Source organism: Poecilia reticulata, chromosome 14 (assembly GCF_904066995.2).
Source record: "Poecilia reticulata chromosome 14, P_reticulata-male-v2, whole genome shotgun sequence".
NCBI lineage: Eukaryota > Metazoa > Chordata > Actinopteri > Cyprinodontiformes > Poeciliidae > Poecilia > Poecilia reticulata.
In genome coordinates, this window is record NC_088843.1 from 4,411,219 (window position 1) to 4,430,572 (window position 19,354).

At 37.7% G+C, this 19,354-nt stretch overlaps 1 protein-coding gene across 2 annotated transcripts; it reads left to right on the forward strand.

Moving 5' to 3' along the window:
- The first annotated feature begins 366 nt into the window (after window positions 1–366).
- Window positions 367–18,579, forward strand: LOC103475673 (beta-2 adrenergic receptor-like). Of its 2 annotated transcripts, none has more exons than XM_008427479.3 (4): window positions 367–594; window positions 8,011–8,158; window positions 9,074–9,365; window positions 11,082–18,579. In XM_008427479.3, the coding sequence occupies exons 2-4, from the start codon at window positions 8,017–8,019 to the stop codon at window positions 12,103–12,105; spliced, it is 1,458 nt and encodes a 485-aa protein (XP_008425701.1). In that variant the 5' UTR covers window positions 367–594; window positions 8,011–8,016; the 3' UTR covers window positions 12,106–18,579. The 2 variants fall into 2 exon arrangements, with proteins under 2 accessions (XP_008425701.1, XP_008425702.1); XM_008427480.3 differs by having other exon boundaries at window positions 8,014–8,158.
- The last annotated feature ends 775 nt before the right edge of the window (window positions 18,580–19,354 follow it).

Genomic DNA, 19,354 nt, shown 5'->3' on the forward strand with positions numbered 1-19,354 from the left:
AAGAACAACACAGAAAACACCCCATCACATTCAAGCAACCTATTTTTACACAAGCTTGGAGCCAAATATCAGACTACAAAGCAATGTGAGCGAGCATGTTTAACTGAATGTTCAAAATTGTACAACTTTCCAGCAGCCAAAGGCGAAGGGTTTCGCTTCACTGCTTCTGCATGTGATCCAAACATCTGGATCTGAAAAAAGAAGTTGTTCTACATGGTGAAAATTAAAACCTAAACCTTAAATGTACTGTCTGCTGTTGAGTTGTCAAGAGAACACCTCAGGCCTGCCTTATACACTAAAAGCTGCTCCGTGTTGTCTGATAGGCTACTGTCCTGCTGTGATGTCATGAGTGCTTGCTTTAAATAAGGGCAACAGGCTCAGCTGCTTCAAAGTGTGGCTGAGGGCTGAAAAGACTGAGTACACACATGAGTGAGAACAAAGAGGAAGAGGCAAGACAAAGTGCTTGTGTAAGTGCTTTCGATACCTCATCCAAAGGTGGAGCCTGACCTACTGAGAAGCTCGGTTCCAATATGATGTGGATTTAAAAGAACTGCGAGAATGAAATCATTGGACTGAAGAGAGCAAAGCCTGGAGGTAAGAAAACAGCACTGCAGGTCTGCTTCACACACATGAGCTCCACTCACTCTGTGTCCCCATGGGTGCTTTTACACATGCATTACAAAACTGACATCCACCCTTATTGCTAATTAAATGTTTCAGGAAAATATTATTAAAACAGTTAATGCCATATTGCTTATCTTAAGGATTTGACGAAATAAGATAGTCCACTTTTTCTTCCGAAGGATTTTATCTCACATTAAGTAAACCATTCAGATTCTGTGTCTTATATTCTCCCAGCTGCCAGGTGGAATAAAATAGTATACCAGAAAATAATTTATAAACAAGTTTAAATGATCATACATGGTTTGTGTTATGTGGACAGCAAATTGTTTTCAGTCTTGTACTTAACAGTTTGTTCTGGTGACATGTTTATTCTACCGAGTACAGAAAGAGCTGGGGGTTTAGGCGCTTATGAATGTTGTTTAAATGTGTGACTGAGTCTGTTTTTTGTAGTTAGGGCTGTGGGTAATTCATCTGAGCTTTTGCTGAGATATTTAGATATTTACACATCAAACAATCATTTAGGGTTGATCCTGGGTGTCTTTTTAGTGATATCTAGCATGGAGATGGTCAGAGTCCATGTTGCAAGCTGTGTTTTTGCAGGTAATTGTCAAGAAAGTTATTGATCAGCTGCGCAGGGCAGCAAACAGTTCAAGAGTCATCAGTTTAAAGGGCAAACAGGGGAGCTGATAAACACTGGTCATGGCAGATATTTATAAATCATAATAAAATGCTTGTAATGTTAAAGTAATGCCTGAAATAGTGACCACCACCACATCATCACCTCTCATGGCCAGGCTCTCCTCTCCTCATTCATTATGTCTGAAAGGTGAGTACAGGTAATGAAAGATTGATTTTTAAAATGAGCTTCCTGACGATCCATCATATTTCTGACATGTAATATGCACAAGGATGTGGACTTTTTCTTTCCATAATGACAAATCCTCTAAAAATCCAAAAGAAAGTCTTAAAATTCTGACTCAACAAACAAAAACAAAAAAAATCTGAGATCCTTTTGAGCCATGTTGACAGCATAGGAGACCAAGTTCTCCGATTTTCATAAAACAACAAACCTGTCATGGTCTGCCTTGGCACTTTCAATGTGTCCTAAATATTCAGCGCCTTTGCTCGCTGGCATGCTGTGGAGCTGAGTAAACATATGCGAATCAATGCCGCTCCTTACAGATGCCATCCAATTGCTCTCCAAGTGTTTAGATTATGCTGGAATTAAGCCAGTTAACATTTTAAGCGGAAAATCCCGTTAACCTAACAGCTTTTACAGACATCCTGTACATGTGAATGTTAAATAAGAGATGCCACTCTAAAGGAATAGCTTTGATGATTTTAAACTGAGGATTTGTGAAGTTTTTATTTGTAAAATGTTCCTTACCTGCAGCAAAAAAGGAAAATCACAGCAGTACAGACCTAACAGCCAGTTTGGCACTTTATTTTAGCTGATTTCATTTGTGTCTAAAGTCAGTCCTCATTCTGGATCCTTCAGTTCTCGCTCTAGATCAACACACCTGAATCAAATGATGGTTCATTCGCAGGACTCTGCAGAAGTTTGACAAACCAGGTAGTTGGGCCATTTGAATCAGCTGTGTTGGAGCAGACACGCATGTAAAAACGGCTGACCTCGAGGAGTGGAGCTGAACACCCATGATCTATTTAAACAACTAAAACAGAAACAAACTCAACTCCATACAGTGTATATCTACGTTAATGTCTGTACTGAAACAGTATTATATAACTTCACAGTCAGTGTAATTCTGTAAAAATAAATTCTTTAATATTATTTAGATTGACAATTAGTTTACAGGATGTGTGACTTATTCTGCTCTAATTCATAATCTTCCATACCTTAGCTGACAAAAAATGTAACCAAAAAGGACATGCTTTTTACTAAAAGTACTGCAAGGTGCATTTTGTATTGAGAGGCTGATGTTTCTTAAAATCTTCATTCAATTGATTTAAATACAGAATTGGTGCCGTCATTTCTGTTTGTATAACTCCATAGTGTTCAAAGAACAAAGCTTGAAGTGATTAAATTCATCAAGCCACAGCTTCATTCCTCTGATTTTTTCTTTTGCTGCGGTACCTGCAAACTTTAACTCTGGGCTTGTTTTTGCATATGTGCTGTAATAAGAGACATTAAGACCAGTTTAGATGGCTATATTATACCTTTACAACTATATTATAGCTTTAGGTGTAAAGAGAAAATGAGGGGATAGGTGTAGATTTTCAGCAGCAGCTCTGCTCAAAGACAAATATACCACACAAAGTCACTAAGCAGGTAATTTTTAGTTTCAGGATAAACAATCTGCATAAAGAAGCTAGATGGTCCAAAAGTTAACCAATTTATGCCTTTTGTTTACTTCCAGTTAGATCAGAGTGGAAAGAGCTGCACTCATGTAAAAAACAGTATTGTGTTCTCAGTTCATTTTTGGAAGACATCACTGATACATGTGTTTTCTCACAAGTAATGTTACTTGTGTAGCACTTTTTAATGTACAAGAGGACTAGATTGAATAAATCAGTAGACTAAATTCGTCTACTGGAGCTGTTGTCAGTAATCAATAAAAACAATGCAAAAGAACTGCTTTCAATACCATGTATTCTAAAGAGAAAATTAAAGTGAACAGCAAAAGACAAACATACATAGAACCCCAAATAATGAATACAAAATAAATATACACAGTACTGCAGTAGAGCTTTCATACATTTGTGCACACTGGTCAACACAGTGTCTGACCGACACACATTCAAAAAGTCCATGGTTGAATTGTCCAGATATTTGAGATGACAATGTCCAAGCGCAAGTTGTTTCAGATGAAGAGATGAATAGTGGATTGTGTGTCTGAATGGTGAGATGGAGGGCGAAATGATACAGACCATCAGCCTCCTACCAGACCAGTATGGAGTGAATCTCAGGTCCTCCTGGCCTCAGCCAGTTGTCAAAAGCTTGCCATCCTTTAACCCTAAAAAGGGTCACCTGGCCTGTATTAAAATAAACAGGACCAGTAAATTACCAGCATTTTCAGTTACATACAGAAATAAATGCAATATATCCTAAATCTAATCTTTCAGACCAAATACAGATAAACATTTATCTCATTATCTTAAACACATGTTGAATTTAAGAAGTTAGATCATATAACAATTGATGATCAACAATTAGCATTGGCTACCACCAACATGCTAAAACAAACAAAACAAACATTGTGTTCACTGCTCACCAATTCCATTTATAGTTCAGTGCATGACAGCTTCATGGCTCCAAGCTCACTGGATGATCAGATCTACATGATATTTATATTGTAAGTTTTAAAAAGTGCATAACAAACAAAGAGATGAGCTGGTTGTTTGGAAGCACCAACCTATAGCTTCTTTGTCTCCAGCTCTCCCCCTCACACCTGACTGGGGAAAGCTGGAGCAGGCCTAAATAACTACCTCAGGTGTGTTAATTGGCTGAATGCACTGTGTGACTGACTGTCACTCTAACCAATTGAGTCGCAAGGCGGGACTAAGGGCAGTTTTTTTTCCCCGGGTTACACTTGCGTTACTGCCAAGTAATGTTGGCAGATCTTTAAGACCTTAATTTACTTGTTCAGCTGATCAATTACCTCATTTCCAGACAACAATGAAACCTGGAAATGCATAGAAAAAATATAACAAAATCCAAAGGTTTATCATACTATTGTTTCAAACAATGCAAATATAGTTGTAACTTTTAAGGTTCATCTGTGTCTTGAGAAAATTTAGCCCTTTAATTTCTGGTAAGATAATATATCATGTGGATTTGAATGTTTTTCATTTGAATCGTTTTAGTTAGTCAGTTTGACTATTTGTTAGGTTTACTTTCTATAAAATCACTGTGATATGACACAGTTTCAAAACAACCACTAATAATAACTTTACAAAACTTCACTTAAAGCATTCAAACTCTCCTCTTTAAGTTTACAGTTAGAATCATCGGTTACACTTTATTTGAAGGGGTGTCATAAAACTGACATGACACTGTTATAAACATGACAAAACATCTGTCATGAACATGAAGAAGTCCTTATGAATGTTTTATGACTGATGTCATGAAGTGTCATTCGGTAAATAATGACACTTTTAATGCAAAGTTGCTCTAAAAGTTGCATTAAAAGTCCATTAAAAGTGCCAACTTGGCATGATTTTGTAAATTATAATAATTTCATGCAAAGTTGGCATTTTTAATGGACTTTCAATGTAACTTTTAGAGCAACTTTGCATTAAAAGTGTCATTATTTACCGAATGACACTTCATGACAACAGTCATAAACATTCTTAAAGACTTTTTTATGTTTATGACAGTGTCATGTCAGACTTATGCACACCCCTTCAAATAAAGTGTTACCAAATCATCTGAGAAGATAGACGTCTTTCCTACAAAGACCTCTGAATCCTGAACCCGCGCTGACCTAACAGTGTCAACCATCCCCCTATGTTTGACATGGACGGTCAGAATAGCAAACAAGGAGCAGCATGCGTCTGCTGTCAATTTGGCCACCTCAGTAAAAGAGCTGTTCTGCTCAGCCAGTCAGCCCTATGTAAATAAAAGTGGATTGTTCATGCATGATGGGTAATAAATAAATGCTTATGAAATCAAAAGTTTATAATCATGGCCTGATGCAGAAAAGGTCACCTTGTTTTAATTCTCTTACATGTCTGCGTCCAGCGTTCTGCTTGCTGCAGCTGTAAATTGCATCCAGCACGACTGCAGCAATAAGGGTTTTGTTTTACTACCATTTCTTTCAGCTCCTTGTTTTTGGTTGACCTGTACCTGTGTTGCATAATGGCCATGTTAATTTAGCTGCAGGCTGTCGCAAGCCCAGCTTGTTACCAGCTTCAACCTGCTTGCTTGTTGTATACTTAAGTGGGCTGATTAGCTCAGAGTGCAAAAGCAAAGTGTACAAAGTGTACGCTCTGATCCTTGGAACATGTTCAGAAAAATGTTCCGGACTTTTGATGACATGATGGTTTGAACAAAGACATCTGTGTCTTCAATATCCTTTTCTGCATTTTGCACAGCTCTTTGACTTAATAATAACTGCAATATAGGATGGAGACAAAGTGAAGAACTGACAAGATATTACAGCAGCATCACATGCTGCCAGTGGATTAATGTTATCTGACTGAGATAAAAATGCAAAGAGATGCAAAAAGCTGAATCTGATGAACTCATGATAACACAAAGGAACATTTGGTTTCTTCTGTGAATGACCACAGCTCATGAGACAGAGACAGGCCCTCCGCCCACTGATCTAGAACATCAGTGAAAGGTTTGGTAAAAGCATTTACATTAAACATAGTGTTGTGATCCATAGTTTTCTGTGTTAATTTTGGGGGGTTTTCTGTGTTTATTGTGATCCTGTCCTCCCTGTCTTGATAGATCCCAGCTGTGTCTCGTTCCTGTGATTACCCTCCCAGTGTATTAAGTCCCTCCTGTTGTCTGTGTTCCCCGTCAGATCCTCGTCTAACGTCAGTTGTTGTCTGTGTCGGCCTTCACAGTCAAACTGTCAAGTCCTGTGTTGGTTTAGCTCGCGTTTTCAGTCTTCAGTTGCTACCGGTATTAGCTGTGTGCTAGTGTTTCTGCCGTGCCGCCTGTACTGGACTGTGTTTTCAGCTTCTCTTTATTAAATCATCTTCATCATCTGGGTCAGCGTTCATTCTCACCACCACCAACCACCCCCATGACACATAGCCTGTTTTAAATGTCATTGGCCTGTTGCAAAGAAATAATTATCATCATATAAGCAGATAGTATAATTATGTAAAATTAATTTCAGAAGATGGATGAGCAGAAGTCTGATGGGGAGTTTTGCATTCAGACCAATCGTTACAGGAGACACCCTTCCTCACTTAACACTGCATATCACTTCCTATATACTGACATTTACTTCTGTAAATATGTCACTCCACTGCAAAGTGAAAACATTAGCAGGTTGATCCATCTTAATAATTTGAGTCGTAAACTAGAACAGTATTGAAAAATTGGTCTGTCCCACATGGTGACAGAAATTATTCTCTGAATTGAAAATTCAGAATTTATACAGATTAAAGTGAAATATATTACCAATTTACAAGCAACAATATGTTCAACTTATAAATAATTACACCATAAATACAAAAACAAAAACACATTGTTAAAGAAAATGAATCGTAAAGAAAACAATTCTTTAATGCATCTCTAAAACAAATCATTCTAATAGAGTATCAATTTTAGGCGTTATTCCACTTCTAGTGCTTTATTTTTTAAAAGCACTATAAGGTTTTAAAAAACCACTCCCCCCCCCAAAAAAAAACACCTTATTGTTTTTTAACCAATAACAGCTGCTCCTCTGTGTTGGTGACACTCCTTCAGGGACATGTTATGCAATAAAAATATATGCAATATTGCAAACTTCCTCTAACTCATAAGTAGTTTATACTCCAATTTAAGGTGCAACTGCAGTGAAATAATCACAAATTATGGCTGTAGAACTTCAGTCCTCAACTGAAATCATTTTCCTCTCTGCTTTAAACGCTAGAGACATTGAAGTCTGGAAAATCATGTAATGTTAATAACAGTCATACTTTTCTTCCCAAAGTTTTCGAGGGATTTTAAAGTTTTTTTTAAGTTCAAAAGTATCATCGCTTGGACAAAATCATTGATTATGGTTTTAAAATAATAATAAAAAAATGTCATTGCCAAGGATCATCTTGGAGTCGTCCATTTCCAATCCGTTTCAGCTGCACATTTGAAAAGGTTTGTAATGAATATAGTTTTAATCACATTGTGAAGCCTGCTGTTGCCGTACGTGGAGACGTGTGTCACTACATTACTGAAGCTGAACCAGCAATGCCGCTGTAACAGGAAGAAGTTTGGAGACAATTTAATTTTGTTCTGGAGTTTAACCAGAGCGAATGAAAAACGACATTTTAGCAGTGAGACATCAAGCTGAAATCCTGGTCAGGGCTCTTATTCACTTGGATCTGCATCTGTGAAATACAAAACGCTTCACAAATTCATCTTTTCACAAAGTTTGCAGAGAATTTAAATCAGCTATAGAATGCAGCATTTTGTGAATGAATCAGTGGTGAAAGTTTTTATTTAAAATTCACATGGAGACATTTTTCCTGTCTGCTATAAACTGCATATTTGGCAACACAGATGAGAGAGAGTAAAGGTTCAGAGATAGTCAGATCAATAAGCTGGATTTTTATTTGTTTCATGTTTATCCTCACTTAACTTTAGCCTGTAAAAAACCGTAGATGTTATAGCATCACATGCATCGGAAAAGATTTAACCTCCTCTCATCGTTGCTTCTCAGATTGTTTTAACCATTACCACCAACTATTTTTTACTGTTTGTCTTGACAGTAGATCATGGGAGGTGTGACTTTTGCGCCACCATCCACTAACCAGACACAACTCGGCAACATCACCAATTCACCACCAGAATATAACGATGTGGAACTTGTGCTGCTTGGTGTTGCCATGGCTATTCTTGTCCTAGCAATAGTTTTTGGTGAGTATAAAAAATTATGCCAGTCACAGTGATTTGCAAACATTTTCACACATGTGGAACTCTGTGGCATTTTGCATTACAAACACAAATCTCCTTGCGTTCATTTGGATTTCATGTGATCGACCAAAAGCAAAGAGTTGGAAGCAGAGGAAAATAGAAACGAGTCTTGCGAAACTTTAAGTATAAATATTGCGGTGTGTATTTGTTTTCACCTATGCTGAGTGGATAAGCCACCAGTTGCTGCCAGTTTTGGGATTATGTCTCCTTTATCAATAAATATCCAGAGACTGGCATTTTAAATATTTGTCTTTCCTTAACCTTAGTCTGTGTGGATAAAGAGCATATGTGAACAAAAGATTTTCCAATCTTGTCAAAGATTTTTGAATGGGTTTAGATTTGGGCTTTGACTAGGCCATTCTTACACTTCAGTAAACCTATCTAAAGCATAATTTTACATCTCCAGCTGCCTGTGCAGGATAACTGTCCAGCTGTAAATTGAAAATCTGATTCCTAAAACATTTGTCTCTGTTTTATCTGGTGACTGCATCGTTCTTCATGATGCTGTTCACTGATGTTTACAGTACAGGTTACATTACACACAGGTGGACTCAGAAAGTGACTGACTGCAGTTGATTTTATTTATGGGACTGAAGGCACAGTTCACCATTCAGCGTTTTAATTTTGAGAAAAGTTAAGAATCTGTCAATTTTCTTTCACTTTATACTCATGTACCAATTCGTACTGTGTTCACATCCCAGTAAAATTAATTGTGGTTGCAGAGTAACAACATTTTTAAAAAATTCAAGTGGTGTGAATACTTTTGTAAGGAGCTGCACTTTCACTGTCTGGATTATTGGAAAATCAAACCTGATTGATTTTATGCTTTTAGCTCAACAGTCATTGTTTTCTGTGCAGGTAATGTGATGGTGATTACAGCCATCCTGCGCTTCCAGAGGCTCCAAACTATCACCAACCTCTTCATCGCCTCACTGGCGGTTGCTGACCTCATCATGGGTGTGATCGTGGTCCCTTTTAGCTCCAGTAACATCCTGCTGAACAGCTGGATGTTCGGAAACTTCATGTGTGACTTCTGGACGGCAACTGATGTGCTGTGTGTGACAGCCAGCATAGAAACACTGTGTGTGATTTCTCTGGACCGCTACCTCGCTATTACGAGGCCTCTCCGCTATCCGACACTGCTCACCAGGTAAGACAGCTTTTAAACCAGGGGTGTCAAGCTCCAGTCCTCCAGGGTCGCTGTCCTGCAGTTTTTAGATGTGCCACAAGTACAAAACACTGGAATGAAATGGCTTAATTACCTCCTCCTTGTGTAGATCAGTTCTCCAGAGCCTTAATGACCTAATTATTCTATTCAGGTGTGGTGCAGCAGAAGCACATCTAAGCGGTGCAGGGCAGCGGCCCTCCAGGACTGGAGTTTGACACCCGTGTTTTAAACAATGAAGATATTAATAGTTTTAATTTTGTGGAGAAGACTGTGTTTAAAATCTGCATCTCAGTCAGATAAATTCTGTAAGTTGTTTTCAGTCTATTGGCAAAGTTTCTTGGATGCGGCCAGAAGAGCAGGTTGATGAAAAATGTTTACCTAAAATCCCTTTAGGACCTGAAGCACTTTTTGCAAATGTACGCAGCTGACCTTAGCTATCCATTCCCTAGCTAATAGGTTAAGCTCTGCCAAGGTAATTATTAACCCTTTTAACTCTGCATCATTATGTACTTCCACCGAAACGTGCAGTTCTTTAATGCTTCTGAAAGAACATGGGTTTGTTTTTTTCTTACTGTTAAGGTGTAAAAATCAACCTGTTGGCGTGTTGTTTAAAGTAAAACGGAAACTGAACAGCTGGCTTACAATACCACCTGTTTACAAAAGAATGCAATGTTTTACCAAGCATGCAAATCCTATGAGCATGCTTGAGTTTTTGCTTTGTGTTGTGTAGACCAGAGGTGGATTCTGGTTTAAAAATGAAAAGAATCTGGATTTGCAAAATTCCAAAGTATTGAGATCACTGGACCTTTTCAGTTCTTGCTTTAACAAAAGGCTAGAAGTACCTACTGCCCGTCAAATCTTTAGCTCAAACTGAATGAGTTGAGCTTTGACTAATATGGACTTAGATTTTGAGTTTTCATATGCTGAGTTTGCAAAAACTGCATTATATGTCAGGCACTGCGTAGATCTAATGTTCATGGAGGAAAAGTTAGAGCTGCAGTCCAGTAAACTGCTCCACATGAAAACATCAGCGAGAGGAAGATGTGGATCAACTCGACTCAACTCTACACAGTGCAAAGGGATCTGAAAGCCGCTTCTGTGACATCAGTGACTCCACCCCTTAGCCAATCAGTGACCGATGGTTTTCTGATATCAGCAAGCTTCCAACTAAGTAGGTTGCATAAAAGTGGCAGCGCGATGAGCTGAGTCAAGCCATATTGAGTATGTGGAAAAGAGTTATTTATGCACCAGACAGCACATAGAAAATGCTAATCACTGCACTTCGTCTGGCATCGCGATTAAATAACTCAAACAACAGAAATTTTATGATGGGAAATTTCAGAGTTTTTGAAACGGTAATGTTTTATAACCTTGTTTTACATTGATACCATCAACAGGCCCATGCCCCCAGCTTTACCCTAGTTTGACATTTCAAACTGCAGATGCATATCTCAGAATCCCTAACACAAACTAATCTGGTTAGTCTCCAAGCAACTCATGCTTCAAACTGTTTTCATTCCAAGTCTCATAAAATGGCCGTTTTCAGAAAGGTCGTTTAGGAAACCACTCTGCAAAGTGGTTTCCTAAAAGGCAACATTTACTGGTAGATGTTTTATAGCAACAACAACTGTCACTGATCTGCATGCTCTTCATCGTCTTCCCCATGTTTAAACTTTCTTGTCTCTTGATGCTTGCCAGGGCTCGGGCTTTCATGGTGGTGTTTGTGGTTTGGGCAGTGGCCTCGCTCATCTCCTTCCTGCCCATCTATCTCAAAGTCTGGGTGTCAGACAAAAGATCAGCTGTGGAATGCCTGTTCAATGAGACCTGCTGTGAATTCAACACCAGCGCGACGTATGCAGTCTGTTCTTCAATCGTGTCTTTCTATCTGCCGCTGGTGGTGATGATTTTCCTTTACACACGTGTATTCCAAGAGGCTCAGAAGCAGCTGGAAAAGATCCGAGGAAGGCAACGGCACTTCTACCACCTGCATAAGTCTGCACCGTTGACTTACACAGAAGACAGCCCTGCACTGAATAAACTCAGGACAGGAGCGGATGGAGAGGACCGACTGAACATGCAGCAAACTGAGGATACGGACAACAGGCAGGAGGAGAAGAGAGAAGAAAATAGAGTGAGGATGGAAAAAGAAGGCAGGCAGTCTGCTGCAAAGCGTCTCAAGTTTTGTCTTAAAGAGCACAAAGCTGTGAAAACTCTGGGAATCATCATGGGAACTTTCACATTGTGTTGGCTACCATTTTTCATTGTCAATATCGTCGTAGCGTTTGTAGATCTCGATAAATATAAGGAACTAATTCGATTCCTTAACTGGCTAGGTTACTCCAACTCTGCCTTCAACCCCCTCATCTACTGCCGCAGCCCTGATTTCCGGCACGCCTTCCAGGAGATCCTTCATTTGAGGGGAAGAATCTCTGGATGGAAGGGGGCATGTGGATGGTGTAGTGAGAGGCACAACTTCCCCAATTCTCCACGGAGGCAGAATGGGAACTCAGACACGAATCGTGTCAGGGATCTGGACACTAAGGAAACATCAGGGTGGAAAGGAAGTCTGGAGAGCTCAATTCAGGACAGCAATCTGACCCTGGCTCTACCAGCATCATGCTCAGAGCAGGTTCTAGATGTAGCCCCTGGCTCCTTGACCAGTTGGGAGGAAAACAGCTCCCGCAGTAGGACTTGTAAGGAAAATGTTGCTTCTATTGCTTGACCAAAAACAATAACATTAGACCTTAAATTAAAGGGGTGGTATCATGTAAAATGAACTTTTTTGAGCTTTGTACAATATATTAATTTCATTCCCTTGTCAAAAACACACATGAAGTGTTACCTCAATTCTTTAAAGCATGTTTGAGAAATCTTTTAATCTCAAACGGCAACCATTCAACTGTCCAAAACACCTGGCTGGACTGAGCTCCACCTTCGAGGAGCTTCCCTCTCATTAGAGTCTGCCAGCTCCTTCAGACTAGCCAGCACCAATTAGCACACACCTGGTGGAACTGTGCATGTGCTGAGTTTATTATACGAGCTACTTCTCAGCGCAACGCTGGTAAAAACGTTGCTAAAAGGCTAATGGAGGAAATGCTGTTGTGATGACTTCCTGAAGGTGAAGTTGCAGAAAGATGAGGAGTTTTTAAAGAGACAGAGACCCAATTACAAGGTGTTAAATCAGGAAATAAAGTTTTCTTTAAATCCTATTTGATATGTAACAACTGAAGGTAACATAGATGGTTGATTATGTTACAAAATGGCACTATATGCCTGGAAAACACATAATACTGCCCCTTTAAAAATACATTTCTATATAGCATTAGCTAATTTGCTTATCTTTGATGGACTGATTGAACTTTCTGGTGTATAACATGGCTGGATAAGGTTATATTGTCTCAGTGTTACTGTGATTTTACTTGATATCCACGTTCTTCTTCTTCTCTATTGCAGTTTTTTAATTGCATTCAACAGACTGAAATACAAAGATCAGTGATCTAAGATTAATTTAGCATTCATACATTCACCCAAACAAAAAGTATGGAATATTAGAACAGATAAGATACAAAATTGTGGCATGCCATCAATTTCTCTGGATTCTTTTAAGGAGGTGACTGTGGGAACTAATTACCTATAATAATGGAAAATATTAACGTTGTAACATTTGATTTGTGTTATGAAACAGTCCATTTGATCCTAAGCCAATCTGGTGTTTTAAAGAAATCAATCTGTAAATAAAAGTTAAAATAAATAAAGTCTTAAAAACAAGGCTTGAGTTTACAAGATAATTTACATATAATAATATAACATATAATATTATTATAATATTATCATCCTTTGGTATAATGAATGGTACTCGGCTGGATTTGCATCCATCTCTGTGATGCACTTTGTGGGATATTTAAGATTTTATCCACAAGTGGAGTTAGTGGTTTATTGCATAATGTCTTACTGAAATCTTTACACCACTTGAAGATTTTCAGAAATTGATCGCTTAACAACAAACCTCATTGCATAGATCAACACGAAGTAGAAAATATGAAGTGAGTAAAAACATATACAGATTTTATTTTTACAAATTTGAAAATGTAAAGTGTGGCATTGATGTGTTGTTGCCCGACCTTTATTCTGATACCCCTAAATAAAGTGTAGGTGTGGATAAAGGACACATCTAAAAGTTGAAGGACGTCTTCAGGACTCCTTTGATCTAAAAAGTTTTGATGCAGATTTTATTTATTTATTTTTTTTTATGCCTTTTGTGTCGCCTTCATTTATTGACAATGCATTTTATGTATTGCTTTGTGTGGGTCTATCACACATAATTGCAGAAAAATGGTTGTAACGTGATCAAATATGAGAAACTTCAAGGGGTATTAGATAATTTCCCAAGGCACACTGGTGCACAAAGTAAAATATTTTACTAAGCATACAACACAAGTTTTAAAAAGAGGTCTGTTATTGGAAGTGACACAGTTTTGAATCATTCATTTAGAAAATAGTACATCGTATGTTGCAATAATGGATCATTTGGTCAGTGAGATGAAAGACTGGTTTTCACCGGCAGCTACAGAGGTGACTGTGTTCCACAATATCCTCTTCACATTTCAACTATCTTAAGGTTTTACATGAATGTTGAAGGTACTGGTATGTCCATGTTGTTCAGTTGCAAAAAACAACAGATGATTGTATCACGGGTGCATCTGTTAGCAATGGTAGGAAAACATCCAAAAAGGGCACATTTGGGAGATGTTGGACTTTATTTAGCTTAGCAAAGTTACTGAGTATGTACAGTTCTAAGAGCTATAGAGAAAGTACCTCATTACTTTAACCAGTGATTTTAGGTTACTTCATTCCAAGCTGCTTATTGAAAACTGTTAAAATTGTTCTCCTTTAAAAATGTGGCATTTGTTGCCAGTTTATTACAGATTAAGTGTAAGAATGTATTGAGCTATGTCGTATCTGTATATTCCATAGCAGATGTGAATGTTTAGGTAGGTTAAATACGCTTTGTTATTGGGACAGTAAAGATTTAAACTGTTGTCCGTGTTAACCACAATGTGTTGAGTTTACTGTGGTTGATTATAATCACATTTATAATAATGATGCATCAGAAAACGTTTTAGTTAAATGTGTGTATCTGCCTAAGGCCTGGTTGCCCTGATCATATATAAAGAAAAGTTTATTTCTCCAGTGAAGTTGTTGCATCTTTGGGTTAAAGGCTGAAATGTTATCAGATTTGTTTTAACAGCCTTGTTCTGAGTCATCCATGGAAATAAACGTGGAAAACAAACTTGTTTAGGTTTTTAGCCTTTCCAGAATAAGCAGCACACCTTACAAATATACTTTAGTCAGACACATTTTTCTTAAATCTTTTTTACAAAAATAAAACTCCATCCATTTAAGTTGGACTATGTGTCAAAGCTGTGTACGTAGAAAATCAGTCTTATCTGTCACAGCTTTAATTCATTTAAACTGCTCTGACTGCAGATATGGGCCAGCTGTTTTTTGAAGAGTGATTTATGAAGGCCAATAAAAATCTGCCTAACTTCAGTGGTAATGAACGGTGGCTAAAATAAATGGGCTTCTGTGTCTTATCATATCATTAAAAACTTTCAGAGGGACAATTTGCTACTGCAACAATGGATGCAATAGATGAATTAATTGTAAGGCTTCTCACATGTCTTAACCTGTAGAGTCCCTCGTTTCCTGTCTTGAAAAGTGACAAAGAGAAAGAGGTCTCAATGTAGGACTAATAGACAGAAAATAACAGTTCATAGATTAATTTATATATATATATATATATATATATATATATATAAAATGTCTTTATAGGATTTGTTGTGGGAATCAATAAAGGACGTTCTGCTCCTTTGTAAAAAAAAAAACTAATATAATTTGTTTCGCCATTGAAAGAATGAGGCAAGATTGTGCAACTGTTTTTCTCACTACTATTATATATATATAAATATATTCTTTAAAATTTCACATCTTTACAGATGTGACAATTAATGTGGAGGTTGGAACCTTCATCTCATAACATAGTAGCTGTAGACCACAAAGAAGAAAAAAACCCTTATTGCTTTGCTAATAAGGTTTTTCCACATCCAGACAAAACATCCTTTAAGCAGAAAAAGCCCTGAAGTTTGAAAGTCTTACTCGATGTGGATGTGGGTAAGATGAGGGGTTGTGGAAGGTCCACTTATGATAAGATTATGAATAACAGCTCCATTATTCTGAGCTCCTTCCTGATAAACCTCAGAAGCATTTATGGTGGGATAATTGTGTATGAGATAAACATCTGAGGCCCTTAACTTGTGACTATCAGATGGTTTCTTTTGCTTCCATGAATTCATTTTCTATCATCACATATTCACTGGATCTATTTCTTTGACTCTCAGAACAACACTGTGAAGCCGCGCTTTCATTTTGGACAACCATCTTTAGCTCTTCAAACAATGCAACGTTTCAGACAGTGCAGAGGAGATAATTATCGTTCAGTTGGGCCCACAGTTTAGATAAGGTTGTCTGAAACGCTCACTTTACAAACACAGTGCTTTGTTTACCCGTATTTAAGTGGCTACACAGAATAAAATGATCTGAGAAGATGCTCAGTGGATGCAGAATGTAAAAACCTTGTTTTGTTGTTGTACGTTTTGTATTGTGTAAGTGTAATTGGTTGTGTGTTCGACATTTGAAAGACTTCCTGGTGTAAGGTAAATAGTTTTCATATTTAAACCAACTTGAAAATCTTATTTTCCAATTATTAAAAACAATGTGCAGCCAAAACATGCATTTGCCTGTAAATATTAAGCACATATTAAGCACAAAGACTTGTTCTATGGTTGTATTTCCCTAGTTCTCATCTTGTCGAAATTCAAATGTATTCCTGGTATTCTTCAAAGACAAAACAGAAACACTTTACAGATTTACTTTGTGGAAATGTCTCATCCTAAAGTCCTTCATATTTAAAGTTGGATGCAAAGCCAAAATCTCAAAACATTGAAACAACTTTAAATTATGCTTGTGCTCCTCTCAGTTTCAGAAGCTTTTTAGAGAAAAGCATTTTTGTTTTCTACCTCCTTAAGATCTAAATGAATGTCATCTCACTGCTGTACATATTCATTCATAAGCTGTTGTATATGTTTGTAAGTAAAAGAACAAAGTTTGAAACTGTGTCATTTAAATATGTCCCTTTGCTTGTCCTCAGTTGGTGAGTGTGAGTTTATTTCTGCAAGTCAGTTTTGTGGTGCTGTGGGGGAAGGAGGGGAAGCAGAACCAGTCAGAACCAGTTTTTTTTTTCTCAAATACCCACTGCTTGATTTCTAAAAACAAAAAAGCAAAAGATTTGGGGAGCTTTTGTACGGCACCTTACAGTTACAGCTGCTGCTGTCGTGCAAGAGTCTCTAAGAGACAGCTGCAGCTTTTATGGATCTATTAAAAAAGTTGTAAGCACTTCATTTCCTTAGCTGCAATTGTTGTGTGTCTTCACTTAGACACAGTTTTGTTCCTTAGCTAAAGCTAATAGCTCATTTGAGAAGACAACAACTTGTCCAAGACTGTGACTAAGCTAACAACTAGCAAAACAGGTTAAACTTAGACACAAACTGATATTTCAAAAGTTGTTTACTTGTCCAAGAATGTACAAGAAAATGTACACGAAAATAATGGTCTTTTTGAGATTCTAACAACTAGCACAAAAAACTACAACAGCTAATCAGAGAAGCTAACAGACTTGGCTTCTCCAAGAGGGTTCCTGTAAGAGTCAGTAGGAAAAACTGAATAGTTTTAAATAATCCCTTTTTTTTGTCAAAGAAAACCTTTCCTGTGTCTGATTTCTATTTGCAGTGCGTACTACTGCAATGCATTTTTTTTATATCTCAGCACTGTTGGCACACAACGGCATAGTCAAAAAGTCAAAAAGATTTACAAAGAAATTGGCAAACAGTCTAATACATTGTTGACCAAGAAGAGCAACAGAGATTTCACTGGTTCACCATTACGGTATTCTAGAAATGTCCATAAAATCTGGAAAACCTGAAATTAGGAAATGCGAGTCGCATTTCACTGCCCCTTTAACCTTTATAGCTAACCTCCTGAGACAGAGCCTTTGTGCTCATCCAGTGGCCAGCGTTACTCAATAGGAGTCGGCTTGCACGTTTTCCTCAGAGAGAATTCGTCGTGCGTGTGTGAGTGTTTTGTGAGCCATGAGGAGGGTTGACAGGTGCAGGCGCTCACAGCGGCTACAGTATCAGCTGCTTCAGAGGAAATACTATCAGATGTACTGCTGCAGTGCACACAGAGGGAATACACTTCAGCTGCAAGACGGACTTTGTTTGCTCGTTTTTTTCATACCAAGACAGACATTATGTATTTAACATGCACCTTTTCATTGTGTGAACTGCATGCAAGGTTTACCTAAATGTACCTCTTAGGAAGTGATTATTTTTGCAGAAAAACATTGAAGATTATTGAGAAGTCAACATAAAGATTAAACAGGGTGTGTAACTCCTTATCACTTAAGTCAATCAAGTCAATTTACTATTTGTAAAACATACTTTGATGCAACAGAAAAAAAAACCTTGATATTAAAATGCTCTTGGAAATTTAACAATAAAAAAATAACAAGATCGACCCACTGTAGCCACTCTGACCTCACTTGACTTCAGAAAGGAACATGTGGGGAAATTATTTGTTTACTGTCAACTGCACAGTCTTTTGGTTTCACACAAAAAAAATTGTATTTGAAAGTTTCATATACTGTATATTACTGCAAGACTTGGGGTCATGTGACTTCCAGCTTTGCATATCTAGAGACTGAGGTGATAATCTCAACAGAGTATCTCAAATTTAAAATAAAATGGTAAAGGAAACTGACAATAACCATCAATTTTAAAAATATACTTTAATCTAAGTATTGCGTTGTAGCCCTAACCCTATTTTTGTCTCTCTCTAAAGTATTTTGCAGCCCTTTAATGTTTTTTTTCTCTCCAGGATTGGCCTGTATTTATCTCTAGCTCCTGCAGACCTCCTATCATCTGGTTATTATCCCTTTTCTTGGTTTATAAGGGTACTGCTCCAATGTAAGGGAACTCAAAAGGAACTGAGTAAAAATGCATGACATGCTTTTCAAACTTTCAGTTTTGAAAAGAATTGAAAAATATGTATCATTTTCCTTCCACATTACAGTAGTGCACTACTTTGTGTTTTTTTTCTCACATACAATCCCAACAACAAACCTTAAATTTTGTGGTTGTAGCTGTTCACAATGTGAAAAAGGTCAAGTGTGACTACTTCCCGAGATAGTTTTGTTTTATAAAAACCCATTTCTCTGAACGTCTGATCTCGTGTGCATTGTTGCAAGTTATTGTAAGTGATGATTACAACAACTGAAGACATTTTGAAGTGAACATGACTTACATAACTTCCTTTTTTCACACGAGTTTATTTTCTCTTGTTTTTGCTTTTCACGTTTTCCTCTGGGTGTGTCCCCAAACATGGAGTCAAACTTAGTTTGAAGCTTTACATTGCAGCACAAAACCGGAGCGTTTCCCTGCAGATAAACACATTTACATTCTGTTTTTTATAGCCGTTAAGGTTGACCTTGACATGTGTATTTGACTTATGCATCATTAAGAGCTGACAAATATGCACATATGCACCCATGCATTCAACCATGCATGCATGCAGTGTCATGTAGTATCTGTGAACATACTTGCAACATATCAGCACAGGCCAGATATTCAGGATATGCAGATCATACGTTTCACAGATACACAATGTCCTGAGGGAGTGTGTGTTACAGAGAGAGAAGTTTGTGCCAAGTGTATCTTATGATCGGACAGTTTATAGTTAGTGAGCCTGTGCTGCTGCCTGAGCTGTTGCCAACCCAACATCTCTTGCCAAAAAGGAAGAAACACTACAAGAGGTTTCAAATAGGCTGTGTGTGTACCAGAGTGCTTGTGTCACAGACC